The sequence below is a fragment of the Pleurodeles waltl genome, chromosome 6, assembly GCF_031143425.1.
Source record: "Pleurodeles waltl isolate 20211129_DDA chromosome 6, aPleWal1.hap1.20221129, whole genome shotgun sequence".
NCBI classification, from domain to species: domain Eukaryota; kingdom Metazoa; phylum Chordata; class Amphibia; order Caudata; family Salamandridae; genus Pleurodeles; species Pleurodeles waltl.
In genome coordinates, this window is record NC_090445.1 from 155,024,537 (window position 1) to 155,043,805 (window position 19,269).

Consider the following 19,269-nt stretch of genomic DNA (forward strand, 5'->3'; position numbering starts at 1 on the left):
TAATTCGCCCTGGATATTGCTGAAGTGATCACTTGTGCAAGAAGGGTTGCCCTCACCAGGCTGCTACCCGACGAACTGTTAAAAAAGCATTGCAAAAGCACTACCACAATTAGACATCTTAGTCACACTCAAACTTAACCGATCTAGGGGCATATTTATACTCTGTTTGCGCCGGAATTGCGTCGTTTTTTTTTACGCAATTCCGACGCAAAACTAACTCCATATTTATACTTTGGCGTTAGACGCGTCTAGCGCCAAAGTCCATGGAGTCTGCGTCATTTTTTAGCGTGGACACCTACTTTGCATTAATGATATGCAAGGTAGGCGTTCATGTCTAAAAAATTGACTCCGAGGCATGTGCGCCGTATTTACACTCCCGGGCAAAATTCACGCCCGGGAGTGGGCGGGTCAAAAAAAATGACGTACGGCCGCTTTTGCGCCGTTTTTTAGCACCTGGAAAAGGCAGGCGTTAAGGGACCTGTGGGCTCGGAAGGAGCCCAGAGGTGCCCTCCTATGCCCCCAGGGACACCCCCTGTCACCCTTGCCCACCCCAGGAGGACACCCAAGGCTGGAGGGACCCATCCCAGGGACATTAAGGTAAGTTCCGGTAAGTATTATTATTATTTTTTTTGTGGCATAGGGGGGCCTGATTTGTGCCCCCCTACATGCCACTATGCCCAATGGCCATGCCCAGGGGACAGAGGTCCCCTGGGCATGGCCATTGGGCAAGGGGGCATAACTCCTGTCTTTGCTAAGACAGGAGTCATTTCTATGGGGGTTGGGAGTCGAAAAAAATGGCGCAAATCGGGTTGAGGCGAAAAATTTGCCTCAGCCTGACTTGCCCCATTTTTTGGCGCCCAAGCTCCATATCCCCCTACGCCGGAGCTGCCTGGTGTACGTCGTTTTTTTCCACGCACACCAGGCAGCGCCGGCGGCTAACGCCGGCTAACGTCATTGAGTAAATACGGCGCCCGCATGGTGCTTCAGAATGGCGTTAGCCGGCGCTAATTTTTTTGACGCAAAACTGCGTTAGCGCAGTTTTGCGTCAAAAAGTATAAATATGGCCCCTAGTGTTTTGCTTTCCTGTTGAGCAGAGTCCTACCAGAAAAGGGCTGTGGTTGCTGTGGTATCTTCCCATCTTGGTTATACTGCATGGCCCATTTTGGCATAAACCTTAGCAAGAATATATGTGTTACAGCTTTGCCTAGGTAGCAAATGAATTTATTATAAATCACACCCAGTGAGTTAAGAAACTAACTTCATCATCCAGAACATAACACTCTGTCTATGATAGCAGCCTTTTTGTGCTTCACTAGAGTGTGTCCTGGTAAAGTACAAATTTCACCCAGACCAACCATCAACCCAACTGTGGTTTGAATACATTTCTCACGACTGTGTTGGATCATTTCAATACCGTTTGTGATTTATTCAGGTGTCCAGAGACAATGTTTCTTTACAGTTCACCCTTGCTCTTGAATCCCAGCATTTAGCTATTCCTATTGCTGTGTTCACGCGGCTTAGCAAGGAGTTCTGTTTGGTATTCCAGCCACACAGGAAAAATAAAATCACTCTAGTACAACATTTCATTATGCATAACTCATCTAGGTTTGAAAAAGTTTCCAAACTAAACTTTAGAGTAAAAAAGAAAGATATGCATACAACTTGGACTGTACCCTAAACATTCTTGGTGCTGGCCAGGGCCTGCTGTGCAAGATCTTGATCAAAGTGCAGAGTACTAAAATTCTCATGCAGTGGGTCATTCTCTTTGACATGCTAGCAATTAGACATCAAGGGTTAGTATATCGTCATTAAACTGTTAGCAGGAGACAGTCTCCCGCTATTTCTAATTATTTCTGATCATGCGGTAAAGGTAACCTTAGCTCTTGTCCAAACCAGTGTACTTAAGTCCACAGAATAAGCGAAAGGTATTCTCAGCAGTGGCCTACAATAGCCTTTGTCCTTGGACCTCCAGCTGCTTCTCCTGACGCTCCGCTATGATTCTCCTCACGCAAGGAGCTGAGACCTCAAGGTCTCCATTTGTCATTTGTGAGCACCTCAAGGACTTCTTTTTTCTTTTATTCTGACACGTGTGCACCTTGCGTTACAAGGTGAAAGCGGGACCACCAGCACCAGAATGTAAAGAAAAAGCAGCACTAACAGAACTCAGAATCCCCAGAGATATCTGAAGAAGGATTCAATATTTTCCATTGCCATTTGCAGTCTAATATGTCAATCTGTGCAAATATGAGATACACATAAGGTATATAAGAGATGCATTCTTTAAACTAGGGCATGCAGTTGTTTCGTATTTCTGAATTTCCTCAGGCATTTTGTTATTTCTCTAAAGGTTTGAAAAGAAGACTTCTTAGTTGAGACTGTGCCATGCGGGTTGAGTTTGAATGGAGGTGTAGGCTTGAGCCTTAGGCCCCTACATTTTCAGTGTGAAATTGTGTGTTAAGCTCAGAAGCTCACCATACTGTAGGATAGATTTGGGGACATTCATGGGGCTGCTGTAGGCAGAACTGAAAATGTAAGACTGCACCATGAGAGGAGTCTGCCCGCAAGCAATGTATTTAATCAGATTTTAGTGCATCGTGTCATTCCACCATAGGCTATATCTTCGACATCGTCGTTTGGAAATGGAGAAGCACTTTTTGGACATTAGAGTGGGTGAGCCCCACATAATACCAATGTCGGGAACTCCGAAATCATATAACTTTTTGGTTTCCAACACTGATGACCTTCCCTTCACAGTATAAATTGTGTTCAAAGGCATCTAAGACATCTGCATGGTAGAAACATAAAAATAAAATAAATCAAGACACATCAAACACAAGCAAGTTTAGTAGTTGGTGGTGAACTCTCTGCAGACTTTTAGCTGAGAAGGGCTCCCTACATAAAACAAAATTGTCACAAATACAAAAGAAATATCTCAGCCAAACCTTGAGGAATGTAAAAAATGATGACGGATTCACAGCCGTATCAGAAGGCAATGCACTGGATTCAGCAGACATTGAATAATACAGAGAGCTGGCCAGAGAACTATCTCATGCGTGTATTTCACACTAACTCGCTGCATTGCCGGATTCGGATATTTTGCTAAAGGTTTATTCCTTCCATTGAATCAATCCTTTTCTTCTGGAAGGACGATTTACATGTAGAGTTGGAGCGCCTTATACAGGATGGTAGCGGACGTGTCCTGAATGTAGGTTTCATTTAAAGCACTTGGGCTGTGCTCTCCGAGAAAGGCAAATGCAACATGTCTGGAAACTGATGAATTTTGGCTCTAATGCAGGATGAAGGGCTGGCGAGGGGCTGCCCTCTAGGTGCCCGAGCAGAACGCAATTCAGAAACTGAGAGATTTTAAGGGGTTTCGAACATTTATTTCAGAAATGGACGAGAAACAAGGGAATTGAGGTATTCAACATTCCGCGTCTGTCGTGAATCGGTAGAAACCTTTCGATAAACATCTTTAAGTTATAAAGGGTGATGGAGAGGGCTTTATTAGGGTGATAATGCCCTGGCATATGGATCTGGCCGACCTCTATGCAGGGATTATCTCATTGGGAATGCTGTCTCCACCAGTTGATTATTGGAATTTCAAACATCCTCCAGTCCCCTCAAAAGGTTTTTATCGTAAGAAAATGACACACAAATTACGCCTTGCGTGTATTCAAGCTATTTCACACTCAGTTGTGTTGTGTTAACTGGCTTTCCTTTGCAGGTGGCACACTGATAATTTTCAGGATGTGATCAATTGGGATGCAATAATCACTTGCAGTTGTGATAAACTGCCCCTATAGGTGTAATTGCTTCCATATCTAGACTACTAATTACCCACACCGACCACTCCTACCAGTATGTTATTATATATTTATTCTGCTCAGTGGCAGTCAGGCCTGCTTTTCATCTCAGCGAATTGAGGTGTGGAGCCGAAATATGGTGGCAGTGAGGCGGCCTTCAACTCCAGCTGCTTTTCACTGTCCCGGTGTGCGGGACCTACCATATTGGCACGCTGCCAAACTTTGTGCGCGTGCCTATACCAGGAGTTACTGTCTGCAGAACACGTATTCTGATTGGCTGGCCCCCTCCCAAGCTTCAGCTTGGAAGCCAGTGATTGCTAGGCTATTCTAGACTCCTCCTTAGTTTGGGATAGGGAAAGCCTGCCAAATTCATCCAGAACATGAAAGATGCTGCGTGACATATGTTTAACAGACGACACAAAACCTAAATATTTTGTAGGGATGTTGACCAAATATGAAACACAGTAGCAAAAATATGTCATTCTATGCCAGGAAGTTATACCTGAGTATGTTTTTATCAGGCAGACCATACCCACATCCCAGGGCTTGTGATAAGGACAGCCAGTGATTCCTTTTCTAATGAATTGTGGGCATACAAAAACCTGTGCAATATAAGGACCCGGCGTGCATTTCTAAAACATATTCTTAACTAACATTGAGAAATGCTCTAATAGCAGATGTAATTTCTAAACGTTTTTGGCTGAAATGTGGTGAATTCAGAGCACTGCTTTGTAAACCCATTCGATGTAGCATTCTTTCGCAATGGAGAGAACTTATGAGCACAACCAATAGTTTCCAAAAATCGTGCAATGAGTAAGTCCACAATAACTAGAGCAGAATTCCAAAATGGCTGCCCCTTTCCCCAGAGAGCCCTCGACAGAAATGGCTTACAGCTTACTTAGTGAGGAGAGTGAGCGCACTGCTTCTTGAACCCGATGCCAGCAGTTTTGCAGTGTGCCTGAAGAAGAAGCCATTCTATATCTGTGGAGAGTCCGTTTGCGGACACTGACACTCCTTTGGTGGAAGCGTTATTGAAAGTTCTCAGGGCTGGTAGTGACCTTGAGAAGGCATATGATTCTGAGGGGAGCAGCTGGGAAAAGACTGAACTGAGCTCCCAGATGGGACAGAATGCGGTGTAGCACAGAACACTGAGGACCCTGAGATTGAATAACTTGAGTGTGTAGTCTGCGTTGAGAGTGGCGCGGACCCTGGGGGTTGCAAGTCACCCCTTTCTACATCCGGAGCACCAGGGTACAGAGAGCCAGCCTGGGGAGTGAAAGCAGAAGATGAGGCGTGGTTGAGGTCCCCCCGGTCCGTGTGTGAGGTTTCTGTCTCATGGGTCCTCTGACACGCCATGGGCGAGCTATGTGGGCAATGCAACTCAGCTGGAACTGTGTCTACTCTGAAAGCAGCTGGCCTCCCCGCTCCAGATGTTCTGAGTTGCGCGGGGGTGGAGTCATGACCTGGAGGCAAAGCCGATGGCACGGTGTAGGATCCATGCACTGGTGGCTGCTGCTGGTTCCTGCATGCTGGAGGTGGTGAGGAGACAATCTGGATGCCATATGGATAGGCAAACGTGGAGTTATACTGTTGGGTGGCGATCAACGTCTGCAGGAGATGCATCATGAGTTGCAGCTCCTTGCTGAGCTGTACAACCTCGTGGTTCAAGTTGTTTATCTATAAAGGAGCAGATAAATCATCTTTAGCATATGCAGGTACAGGCTGTTTTTTGTTATCTATTATTGAACATTTGCAGGACATCAATTCTGATAATCAGAAAACATTTTTGTTTTTTTCTTTAAAACTTAACTTTTTCTCTGGACAGTGTAGGATTGCAGACTAGTATTCTGTAAATGCTGGCCCTCATTATGAGTTGGCTGGCGATCTATCCCTGCGAGGTGTACTGCCCTGGCAAATTCTGAGTGACCCAGTGGTCCCGCGCCCGAAATTACAACGTGTGTGAATACTGGGCCCAATTTTACAGGAAAAATGCACTTGTAAAATAACTGAACAGAGCAAATTCCCAACAAACCCCAAGGCCTAGAGGTGGCTCTACCTGTCCCACCCCTCAAAGCACAGGTGGCTAAGCATTCAGCACTGTCCCCAGCAGCATGAAAGCATGCCACACTCTTCTCATCCCTGCCAGCCACAGAGCACATCAATGTGGCACCCCATCATATTTACCAGCTGCAGAAAGCAGTGTTATTAAACATTGTTGAGTGATGGGAGGGTCTCTAACTCACAAGAGGCGAAGTCTCGTTTCCTCTCAGAAATTCTAATGTATGTGCACCTGCATATAGTGTTTATGCTATGCTGTCCTGTGTTCAGCAAAATCAGAGCCAATTGCATAGCCCCAGAGTGCGAATCAGTAAGGATCTTGGCCCATATTTATACTCTTTTTGCAACGCATTTGCGTCATTTTATGAGGCAAAAGCGGTGCAAACGTACAAAATACAATTATATTTTGTAAGTTTGTCCCACTTTTGCATCAAAAAATGAAGTAAATGCGGCGCAAAAACATATAAATATGGAACCTTGGGTCCGATGGTTCAGGGTCACTCCCTGTATTGTGATAAGAACGTTAGAGTTTATCTACGTACAGTAGTAAGAAATGTCTGAATCTGTTTTTATTGCTGCATTTTCTGAACTGTATTTTATTGGGCCACATTTAGTTTTACTGGCATGCCATTCATTATAGAAACCCATATTTTATTTAAAAGCAAAAAAAACAAAAAAAAAAGCTAGCCTTTGCTGATTTCTGAAATGATTTGGTCCTCGTGTAAGAATAGTAACTATGTTGTAAAATAAGGTGCAGGTGTCTGTAAGCCTTTACACATTTTCCTACCCAGTGTGCTCTCTGTTAATGTCACGGCAGAAGTCTGCCAGGTGTGGCACAGGACATTGCCTGTGCACTATTTATGATGGATAACACTTCTACATCATGTTTACCTCTTGATTTAATCTGCAGATGTTTTGCTTTATCTCTTCGGCCTCGGCAACCAAGGTTGGATTAAACTGAGTAGAACCTGCAAAAAAAAAAAAAAAAAAAAAACTCATAGACGTAAAAGCTTCTGGAAACAAGGTCAGTTTGCAGGATAGAGAATGCATAAATAGATATTGCAGGATTGGCGACAGCAGACAGGATTTCTAGTCTTTGCATATTTCAAGGCGGGGTGCATAAAAATAGAAGGCAGCGGGGGTGGGGAGAACAGATCCGGGCTGGGTGCACTGGTAAGTCCGCTTCTTGAGACACAGGAAGTAATGCAGGTTGGAAATGGGGTGTTTGCAATATGTTCCGCCACCACATATAATAGTGGATCTAATGGTGTCTCTTACAGCAACAGGAAGTAAGTGTCATGGTGCAGTCCGCATGGTGTCCAGTAGACATGGCTGAGACCGGGGGTGCAATACGGTGAGGGGTGTTTAGCTGTTTCTGACAACTGGTTCTAATGGAGTAAGGCACTGTGCCATTAAATGAACGCTGCAGTGGTATGTTATAGTCAGGCAGCAGTTCAAACAAATTACACCAACGTTTCAACTTCTGTTTTTCAAAGTACACACTCATCATCAGGAGTAGATGTGTCAAGCGGGTAACAACCAGTCGCAGCTGCTACCAGGAAGGAGTAGAGGGGCAGGTGGCAGGTGGTAGAGCGGGGGCAGTTAAATAAAAAAAACTAACTTACCTGCCCCTCTGTGATGTTCCGATCCAGCCGCATCCTATTCTCTCCCCAACCAAACACAATGCTTCTTTCATGCTGTTACATCATGAAAGAAGTGCCGTGATTGGCCTGAGCGGGCAGAAATGCCGCTCAGGGGGAGAGTGGGGCACTGTGCGTGGTCTCCATCCGGCTGCAAAATACAGCCGGGTGGAGAGTTTCTGAGTGCGCATGCCAAGCCACCTCCAGCTGGCCCCATCCCGCCCTACGAAGTCTGAAAAATAAAGGGATTATAAAATACTTTTATTATCCATTTATTTTTTTGCTTTTCATCAGTGGGGTGACGCTCCTCTGGAAGGGGCTTACCTTGGTAGCAACCCGGAGAAAAAAGGGGCAAGTATATCTTAGTCATTTTAACTAATGTTTACATTATTAAAATAATAAATTAATAAGGTAAAAGAGTGTCAGTCCTGACAGAAAATACGGGCTAGAATAGTTTAGCATTAATTTGAGAATTTTAAAATCACGACTGATCATCAGTTTCCATTTATATTTCTTGATGGATTCCCCATCTAGCCTCCCTACAAAACGTTAGCATGCTAGATAGACTGTAAGACCAAAAGCTGTCAATTGGCAGACTAACATTCCATCATTCTTGGACTTTTTTTTTATAAAATATTTTATTGAGTTTTAGCTATTTTTCAACTGCCACAGTTGGTACACAGCAAATGTCAAGTGACAGAATGACACAACACATTTTTGGATGACCAGTAACTTGTATGACAGTGTATACATAAACTCATTTTTAATCTGGCAAAGTAGCATGCCCCCGACCTGATAAGCAATCCAAAACATCTCTGCGGAAGAATGTGTTTCCATTCATGCACCACGGAGTGGCTCATCAGGGTTCCAACATAATACCTCTAAGGTCAACCCAACCCTTCCAAATGTTATGGTGTTTCTGGGGGCATCCTCTCACAATATATAAAAGGTACTCCATGTAGTGGTCCATATCCACAGCACATTTGTCAACGGACGGAGCCTCTGCATCCTTCCATGCCCTGAACAATCCCGTATGGCAATCATTAAGCCCAACCAAAGCAGCACCTTCTGATGTCTGTTCCCATCAGTCGCCCCCGTAACATGTAGCAGAATCAACTTGGGGTCCCTGGGTATCTTCCAGCCCAAAACCCCATCTATGTGCAGCAGATCTCCGTTAGGGTTGTTGCACAGTAAACAGCTGCTCATGACAATGAGCCCCATCTTGAACATTGGACCCTGGTGAAATAATCTCAGCGGAACACTCTAAGTTGAATTAGTCAGAACTGTGAAGCTATTACCGCCTCCTTGGGTGCAGTCTCCACCTCTATTGACTACTTGTCCTCCAACTGACCTAAGTCCCACTCCTACAGGGTCCGCCAGGATGCGAAGAAGTATCTTGTAAATAGTAGCCAATTTATGACTTTTAATATTAGTAAGCAGGAGCTTGGCCTTTAGAGGCGAGTATTCGGGGTTGTCCACTACAGCCTGTAAGTAGGCTGTGTGCGCATGTCGGAGCTGGAGGTACTGAAAGAACTGGGTGTGGTGTAAAGCTTGTTCCATCTGCAGGTCTTAGAATGATTTACGTGATCTATTTCAAAGCACGTCTCACAGGAGTGCAATACCTATAGTATCCCATGCATGAAAATCCACAGAGAACCACAACCTGTGGGAGTTGATTTTCCCTCCACAGAAGCATCTCCAATGTATGGTCCTTCGCCCAGCCTGTAGATTTCAGAGTGTCCAACCATACCAACATGACTTTCGGGGTGGCAGACAGAGAAGCTGACACAGTGACTCCATACAGCAAGTGCACGACATTGCTGTGGCCCAGGGTCCACCCCTGCATTGCAAATGCTGGGTCACCAAACCCCTAGAATCACAAATAATTTAGAACAAGGAGATGCGCTGCTCTGTAATATAAAGTGTTGGGGGCAGCAATCTCCCCCTCAGACGCGGGGCAGCAGCACTTTCCAAGGGAGATCTGGGGGATCCCCACAACAGTGTGGAAATCAGACATTAACTCTGGCGAAAAAGGCACAGCTCAACAGAAACTGATAATTCTGAAGATGATAAAGGAGCCTCAAAAGGGAGATCATTTTAAAAATAGCAGACTGGTCCAGCAGGGACAGCGGTTTGTTTCTAGTAAGCCCAATTTATAGACCTGGCTGTGTGTGGCCAACCATGCTTCTGTTGCCTCCTGAGTGAGCTCCTGTTTGAGCACAGTTTAAGCATGCAAGGAGTCCCGGAGAAGAGCGTCCTCCCCACTGACGATGTAATTCTGCTCAAGATACAGCATGTGTGCCCCAAGGTCCCTCATCCTCTGCTGGATGCAGTCTCGCTGCCCCTTCCAAAAACTAATAATGTTGCCCTGATGGGTGGCCTTTTGGGCCTCCCAAAGGATGCCCAGGGAGTCCACTGACCCCAGTTCTCCTTTAAGAATCTCTGACACATTTTCTGGCAAACTTCCCGGAACTCCTCCCCCTGAAGGCACCATCAGCTCAGGCACCAGCCCATCGCAGATTGGGGGACACATGCCAAGTCTACAGTCACCGGTGAGTGGTCCGAGAGGCTGTTTGCCAGTATGCGGGCATCCAGTACACGGTGACCCTGATGGCAGGGCATAATAAAGTAATCCAACTAAGAGAAGGACCGGTGGGCCCAGAGTACACGGTTTACCCTTTCTTGGTCAGATGGCGTGCCCTCCATACATTTTTGAGTGACAGGTTCAGGGACAGTGTTTGGCTGTGGCTAGCCGGAGGGTTGGAACAGTCCAAGCCAGGATCGCTCACCCCACTGAGGTCACTACCAGGGTCCATGGAGCATCGAGCAGCTCCCTAAGAAGACTGCCCAGTTTATACAAAAAGTCAGCATTATGGGTTGGGGGGCAGGTACACAGATCAGAGAGACGAAGAGCTCCTGCAATGCATCTGTCACCGCTGGTTGTATGTGATTTCATAGAAAAACAATTTCATCGAATGTCTTTTTGGTCAAAATTTTATTTTGAATACTTATTTTTTAAGTGTGAATGCAATAGTTGCAGGTCTTACTTTCAGAACCAGTTTTGTCTGAGATATTTATTTTAATGCTTTACTTCAGCAGTCAATATTTCATATTTATATTTTTTACACTGTCGATTACTTCAGATGATTTTAATTTGATGACCCATCACCACCCATAAACACCAACCATCGCTGACCCCTCACAATCCCTAAACACCATCAAGTTCTGACCCCTAAAATCCCTCACCACACTTAAGCTATGCTCATCCCTGAAGCCTAAAAGCCCTTCTTACCCCAAACTTCCACCATCCCTGAAACATAAAATCACTCACAACCCTAACTCCACCCATTGCTGAACCCTAAAATCCCATTTCTTTGGCTAAACCCCACCCAGCCCATACCCTTAAAACACCTCAGCACAGCCACACTCCACCCACCCCATAATCCTAAAAAGCCCTCACTGCCCTTAAACACTAGCCATCCTTGACCTATAAGAACTTCTCATCACCCTACACTACTCATCCTTGAACCCTAAAAACCCATGTCTACATCTAAACTCAACTAAGCCCCTCATCACTCTAAACTCCACCCCGTCCTGAACCCCCAAAACTCTTCACCACTCCAGCCACTACCCATACTTGAACCTTAACAACCCTCACAAGCCCTAAACTCCCCCATCCAGGAACCCTAAAACCCCTTAACACCCTTACACTCCACCCATCCCTGAAACCTAAAAACACTTCACACACCTAAACATTCATCCAGGAACTGGAAAAGCCCCTCACATCCCTACACTCCACCCATCTCTGAACCCTAAAAGCCCATTTCTGTGCCTGAACCCCAATTTTCATGACCCCTTAAAACCCCTCATCACCATAAACCATAAACATTACCCTGAACCCAAGACCCTCACAGTAGTCTACCCAGATTTAATTTCACTTTGGATTTTTTCTTAAAATTAACTTTCCTTTAAAATGTTTTTTTATTTAATTTTTTTGTATTTTCTTAAAATTGTTTTTCTATGATTTGGTTTCCTCCAAAGTGGTTTCTCAGTTTTCGTTTTCCATTAATTCACACACATCTGTCACTGCCATGTAGTACTCCAAACTATTGTGCCATACCTTGGACACTGCCAGGGGGATATGTTTTCTGAACCAGGATGGCCATGCCCTGCGAGCCTCAGTGGATGCCTGACAGATAGATGTGAGTATCCCTGATGGGCCAAAAAGGGGCATTTATTGCCCATAAGATGCCTTTCTTAGAGCACGAGGATGTCAGAACCATACCCTGCGCTTGCTTGATCTTGTTGAGCATACCATTTACCTTCCACGAGGGGATCAACAGCTTGCCGGGGGAACTGCATCGCTGCACGCTATCTGCAGGTTCTATCCCGCCAGGCACAGTGCAGTGGTGTCAGCAATCTCGGTATAAGTCTCTCATGTGTCTGGTATGCCACAATCGCCTGTCCACCAGCAGTGGGTCAAACAAAAATAAACTCCTCACCCCCGCAACTCCCACCCCATACTTCGCAAACTAGAAGTACCTATTGTGGTGCAACTAGGGACAATATCCAACTGGACTGTCCTGCGTATCTCCACTCTTGAGCAAACCCCCACCCCAACTACTCAAAGGCGACAAGCCTCACAACCAAACAAACTCAAATGTACAAAAGAAAATGTAAAAGGTTGTAATGTGTGGGCTAGTGTGCAGTCGCTGCACACCATTGCTATTTGTTGTTTAGGCACCTGCCATCCCATGCCATCGGAGACTTTGGGGGTTATTCTAACTTTGGAGGAGGTGTTAATCCGTCCCAAAAGTGACGGAAAAGTGACGGATTTACCACCAGCCGTATTACGAGTCCATTATATCCTATGGAACTCGTAATACGGCTGGTGGTATATCCGTCACTTTACCGTCACTTTTGGGACGGATTAACACTCCTCCAAAGTTAGAATAACCCCCTTTATGTCTGGTCCGGAGAGGCCAGTGAAAGGTCAGTGGAAGCACGATTTACTGGCGGGCCTCCAGAGAGGCATCTTTTTATTTTGGAGATCTTGCTGGCCCAAGGAACTTCACCCTCTGCTCTCTGCTGTGTGGCCACCGCCTCAAAGCCTAGCAGCACTCGCCTTTCCCAATCCCCCCTTCCTGGGAAGAAAGTTCCCCAGCATGCAAGTTGAGACGCTCCTCTATCCAGTCCCAGGGTGCCTCAGGTGTATCAAAGAAAAAGGTCTTTACCTGAAAAATAACTTTCAGGTGGCCCGGATAGAGGAGCATGTATGTGATGTAGATAGCTCTGAGCTTTTGCATCACCTCCTGAAAGGATCGTTGCTGCTCTTGGACCTTCAGTGCATATAGTCTGGGAAAATCATCACAGGAGAGGATTGATGTATCAGTGAGCCTGCCCTGTGAGCCACCCTTAGGCTGATGTCACAAGCTGCATAGCTGCATACTTAAGCACTCAAGCAATAAAGGGGCGGGTGGGGCGCCCACTGGGGGCCCAGCAGTTAGTGCACGGTGGACCCGCTCAACTATAAGGCCATTGGAGACCTCTGTAGCGGCCAGGCCTACTCACATCTCTCAGTTTCGTTGCGCTCTGACTCAGAAGCCCCAACACCAGTGGTCCCGGGGCCCACAAACACCAACAAGGGCCCCCGATCAGGCCACAGCACCTCTCTTCGCACCCAGCCAGGGTCCAGCAATGCAGTGCAGGCTGATGCAGGAACAATGGGGAGGGGGGGCAGCTGCGTGTCAACCCAGCCTGCCCGCCGTCTCTTCCCTCCAGCGCAGGCCCGTCCGTGCCTCCCACAGAAGCGCACTCCTTTGTTCCACCCAGCTCTGGCCCCGCCCCCAGCATCCACAGCCCACAGGGCCCAATAAGCACCAGTGAAAAACCTCCACGCGGCCTCCGGCTCCCTCCCGCCATCACCCTCTGGCAGACATGGCCTGGTGGCAATCTGACCGCAGGCAGGCAGGCGCTGGGAAATGCCGCCGGTACTAGCTCGGCCCAGGCGGGTTTGTCCTGGGGAGCAGGTGGCTGGTATCGGATTATCGGCGCGGGTCAGCGGAGCTCTTCTGAAGAGCGTCTGCCATCTTCGGCACCTAACCACACCCCTCCCCCCGTCATTCTGGATTTTTAGGGTTGAGGATGTTGCTTTCGGATGCTTGCAGTTTTCCTTATAACACTGATAACATGGGCTCAAAAACCCTAATATGCTGCTGAGTGCAAGCCAGGGCGGAAAGTGCCACAGATGGCTTATATCAGCTTGTCTGCTATGGAGACAATCATAGTAATACAATTATTTGGGATGTGCTTTTCTTAACGGGGGCATAAAACTTGTTTTTTACATTAGGGGCTCAGCACTAAGGGTGTGATTTAGAAGATGCGAAGTACAGAAGGAAGGCGCTTTAGAAAATACATTTTTGCCTGGCTTCATGGAATTAGGAATGGTGAAATGTACGCTTCCAGTTTATCACCAGGTGACAACCTGTGCATGAGAAAATACCCAGATAAATGTGAACACATTAGTGAGAGGGATTTACAAATGTGAAAAATCTGCCATTTTGGTTGTATTGTTACATTTGCAAGTTTAAATTTAGGACTGGGATTATGGGTGTTTCAAGGCTGGGCACCCTGCAAAAGTGAGTGAACACTGACACACTTGTACTTTTGTAGGCATTCACATACTTCCTTTAGGTAGATTCCCATCCTTTCACCTCAAGTGAGTGCCTTTCACCATGGAGAATAAAAAAGTCACTTGTGCTAATGCACCTTTATCCATCATTTACACACAAGGAATTTTACAGCTTGTGCATTCTGCACTTCAGATGTATATTTTCTGAAGTATTCCTGGGATTACTGATGAATCCCTAAAAAGTCAGAAATTTAATCTAATCTAGACATGGGAGTAATCCTATGGGAGCAGATTTCTGACTTCACAATTTAGGGATTTGGGACGTTTCAAACCTATTAAAGAGAGACATTTACAAAGGTGGAAAAGAATAGGTTGCATGCCACGTGTTCCAAACAACATCTTACTGTATTTCTAGATCCCACATATTCAATCTTGTTGTCCTTTATTTATTCATACGTTCTACTTATTTAACCGTGTTCTCTGCTGTTGTTTCACTTATTTTTGTCACAGGATATTCTTCATTTTATTCTCTTTCTCTATTTATTGTTGCGTCTTTTTTGCAGAGTATTCTTGGTCCCCTATCATAAAAAGCATCATATATTTGCTTAGAATCCTACTACCTGTTTTATATTCTTTCAGTCAATGTTCTCTCTTTACAGTATCAATCAATCACCAGTAAATCGGTATTTGTAGGGTGTGGCTTACCACCGAGGAATATCTAGGCGCTGGGGGGTGCCGTTAGGTGCTGGCGGTCTCTTGACTAATAGCTAGGTCTTGAGCTTCTTCCTAAAATTGGGGAGGGAGTGAGTGGTTCGTAGGTAGACGGGGAAGTCGTTCTAGGTCTTGGCAGCAAGGTATGAGAAGTGGCCTCCGCTGCAGCTTCGGCTGACTTGTGGGACGTGTGCAAGGTAGGCTGACTGGAGTTCTCTGGTGGGTTGTTGGAAAGTCAGACGGAGGTTGATGTGTTTGGGTCCGAAGTTGTGGAAGGCTTTGAAGGCAAGGGTCAGGACCTTGAAGTTGCATCTCTTTTGCACAGACAGCCAGTGTAGGCTTCTGAGGTGAGGGTTGATGCTGATGCATCTGGGAAGATCTAGGATGACTCTTGCTGCGGAGTTCTGTATAGTGTGCAGGCTGTTGAAGAGTTGGGTGGTGACTCCGACATAAAGTGCGTTTCTGTAGTCCAGTCTGCTGGTAATGAGGGCCTGGGTCACCGTTCTTCTGGTGTCTATGGGGATCCATCTGAAAAATCTTTCACAGTATGCAGAGGATAAGGAATCAGGTGGCAGAACCTTTGTTCATCTTACGCTTGAAGGTGAATCCATTGTCAATGATGATGCCAAGGTTGCCGGCATGGTCCGTCAGGATCAGGACTTGCCCTAGAGTGACAGGCTTCCAGGTCTCGTCCCACGGGGATGTGTTGTTTCTGAAAATGATCACTTCTGCCTAGTCTGTGTTCATTTTCAGGCAGTTGGATCTCATCCACTCTGCAACGTTGGTCGTGGCATTGCTGAAATTGGCTCTAGGGGTCGCGCGGTCTTCAGAAAGTGAAAGGATGAGTTGTGTGTCGGCGGCTTTTGAGATGATGATGAGTCCGTGGCTGCATACAGTGTCTGCCAATGGTGTCATGTAGGTGTTGAAAAGGGTGGGGCTGAAAAAGGTCCCCTGGGGGATGCCGCAGATTATGTTCTTGGGTTCCAAGGTATAGGGAGGCAGGTGGACTCTTTGGGTGCATCCTGTGAGGAAGGTGAGGATCCATCTGAGAGTGTTGCTCCAAATTCCGAGGTGGTAAAGTCTGGTCATGAGGGTGTGGTGGGAGACGGTGTCGAAAGCCGCTGAGAGGTTGAGGAGGATTAGGGATGCTTTCTCTCCACGGTCGAGGAGGGCTCTGATGTCATCCATTGCGGTGATCAGGGCGGTCTCAGTACTATGGTTGGTGAGGAAATCTGCTTGGGAGGCATCTATCAGATTATGTTCTTCTAGGTGTCCGCAGAACTGTCGGTTGATGTCTCTTTCTAGGACTTTGGTGGCAATGAAAGCAATTTCCCGCATGACTATTAGTCCTGCCCTTCTTTGTTTTCCTCATTTGTTGCTTTCTAAAACTAATTTACTGTATTTTGTTCCTGTCTTTCCCAATTTTTCCCTGGTTGCTGTCCATTTTAGATCCCTTTTTGCTATTTTTTTTTCATCTGTCCATTTTTTCTCTCTTTTGTAATTTCTTTTCAGACTCTTTCATCGGGTTGTACAGTTTCCTTCACATTGCACTTGTTTACCTGTTTCTCTCTCTTTTGCTTCTCTCACCTTGCGCTGTCCTATTTTGGGCATCTTCTCCTTCTTTGCATCACTTTTCTACCTTTTCTTTTTTATCAGCCTCATTTATATCTCCCATAATCCTAACACCATATGTCCCACTTATAAGGATCTTCGATGGGTGCAAATTCTGTGGCTCATGTGAATATCAAAGTGCTGAGCTTGTGCTGGGTGTAGTGAGTAGTGAGGAATAGAGGTGAATGACCAATTGAAGATTTGCACACTCGCCTGCACCAGCCTGGCGTGTCCAGTGCGTGGTAGGCAAGGTTGCTGTTCGGTCATCCCGTATCAAAGTGGGCTTTGCCCTCATCCACAACGTGAGATACTTTTTTTCCACATCTGGTCAGCTGTAGGGAGCACCTAGCAGTGTCAAAGTTGAAATGGCATCCTCTTCCCACTGTTTCATGATTCTGGATATCAGAACTGCAATTGTTTCCTTGTCTATCCAGTGATAGGTGTGGTGCAGCAGTCAAGGCAGATTCACAGGATATGGTATGAAATTTAGTACCAAATGCAGTGTAGCATCATGTTGAATAACAGTCCACATGATGATGTCTGGAGATAGTCAGGGGGCTCGAGTCCACTCAGTTTAAAAGTTACAACCCCCAAACAGATAACACAGTATAATATAGCAAAGGTGGTGGCCTGGCCTCACTTTTATTCTAAATCTAAATCTTTTCATCCACTAACCTTATATGTTCTAGGCACAAGTCTGAGGTACATTGATTGTGGTACCCTTCGTTGGCCCCCATTGAATTGCAAAGTATTGAGAGAAGCAGTGCCATCTGAGGTGCACTATGGTGTGATGCCTCACCCTAGCCATCACCTCCGCTTGCAGACCCTAGATGGATTACCAATGAGCCTTAGCATGAAATCTTACCTGACGAGGGAGACTCCCTGCTGGGTGGTCGCACATTCGATTGATCCATGTTGAAGTGGAATGTCTGTGACTCTGACGCTAAACCATCATCCTCAATTCCATCAACAACTCTAGAGAAAATAGAGAAAGAAACATGACATTTGGTACTGTGGAAATTTGTTTGTGATCCTTTGTACATAGGGGTTACTCGCAGTCATTTTTCAGCCTCCTGTGTGCCCGTGGAATCTGAGGGACAAAAATAGGATAGCAATTCTATATGGGGTGCATGTTCTGGGAAAAGATTGATTGTGGCTTGGACAGGAAAAACATAATGAGTGGAAATATCTGAAATAATCTAAGCTAGCATTTACTGTGGATTTATTCTTTTCCATCTTTTTGAACTATGCTATGACTTTACTGACCAGGGCTAACCATGAGCGAATCAACCTTGGCCCCACCGCAAAAGGGACAGTCAAGCCGGAACTATTATACCACGCTGCTTTGAATGTCTTGGGTGGAGGCTGCGTGCGATAGGTGCCAGTCTTATCAAGGCATAAGGACAATGAGATCTGTACATCTCATGCACTCATATCAATACTCCAAGAACACTGTAAGAGGGGAGTTTGAATGCCTCAGTCACTGGACATAGGTGCCTCCTTTCCTGCATTTCTTAAGACCCCAGTGCATGGAGCTTAGAGATGGGTATCCTGGGTGCTGAAACCTAGAGGATACAAATGCAGTACACAGTAAGAGCACTGTTCAGCTGATTGGTTCTGGGCAGGGAACCGTGATGTACAATTGGACAGGGATAGGGTGGTGACGTATAGAACTGGGAATCTGGGAGTAAAACAAAGACACATTATACCAAAAGGCAAATACAGTGGAAAAGGATAAAAAGAGTGGATTGGCAAAGGACAAAGCTGCCGACTGGCAAGGACTCCTGTGCTGCAGCATTAAGGGTAATGGGCATGGTGTGAAGTATTCCTGTTGTTGCCATTTTTCCTCAATGGTGGTGTTACCTTGGACTGAGATCCGGAGGCCCAAATGTGTTCACAGCCGGGATGAGAAGCTTGGCTGGTTTCTTGGCATTGGTGGTTTCACTCTCTGAGGACTTCTCTTCCTTTCTGCACTGAGGTGAGGGGCTGCGGCCCCGGCTAGAGCGGGCAGGAGAGCGGCAGGTGCGTCTCAGGGCATAGAACTGGCGCAAGTCGTCCCCTAGCAGGCTGCTAAGCGACCCCCGTCGCACCGGGCTGTTCAGATTGGGCAGCAGCAGCTTGCGGCGGGTGATAGTGGCTGGAGAGTGGTGGAAAAACTCATCCGGTTCATCTTCGTCCTCAAGTATAGAAGGGAGGTTCTTATCTGGTGCAGCTCCACTCTCCGGGCGAGGCTGGAACAAGAATATTGTTACTTCCAGCTCACCTTCATGGATATATTTCATAAGCAGACAGCCTGAATGCTTTCATCAATAGATTTCAAAATATTTCCCCAAATATAGGCATGATACATCTTCAATGCATAATGCAGACTACTAGGCATTAAAGTGCACATAATTAGTTGAGCCAAGCCCTGCGTCAGCAAATGCTCATAGCTAGCTCAGCTCGTACCCAGCTCTTTTTAAGAGAGTGGTTTGGCCATGTGGTGGCAGAAGGATCCCTACAAAGTCTTCATTTCTGATAAGATGCCAGAGCCACATCATGAGTATTGGCCCTGAAGTAGATAACATGATGTGACCATCTGCAGCTTTACTAGCCTTTGAGATGCACCGTCCTGCACCGAATGTCCTGATGGTCCAATAGACCAATCTATCGTTAGCATTAATGTAGTGTAGTTAACATAAATAAAACATGTATATTGTAATAAAAATTTCAATAAAATTAAATGCCACACCTTTAATTACTGAGTTTTTAATAATTTAATACACATATTTAGTTTGGTGCTGTGCTTTAAATACGGGTAGACTCTTGCTGAGCA

General features: G+C 45.9%; 1 protein-coding gene across 1 annotated transcript in view; it reads right to left on the minus strand.

Annotated features, from left to right (window-relative positions):
* Positions 1-772: 772 nt before the first annotated feature.
* KCNH4 (potassium voltage-gated channel subfamily H member 4) overlaps positions 773-19,269 on the minus strand; it is a 541,864-nt gene continuing 523,367 nt past the window's right edge. The window contains exons 13-16 of the mRNA XM_069237683.1: positions 18,318-18,685; positions 17,320-17,429; positions 6,753-6,829; positions 773-5,480 (exon numbers count right to left, since the gene is read on the minus strand). Coding sequence (XP_069093784.1) covers positions 4,845-5,480; positions 6,753-6,829; positions 17,320-17,429; positions 18,318-18,685 — 1,191 coding nt within the window. The 3' untranslated portion in view covers positions 773-4,844. The remainder of the gene's footprint in view (positions 5,481-6,752; positions 6,830-17,319; positions 17,430-18,317; positions 18,686-19,269) is intronic.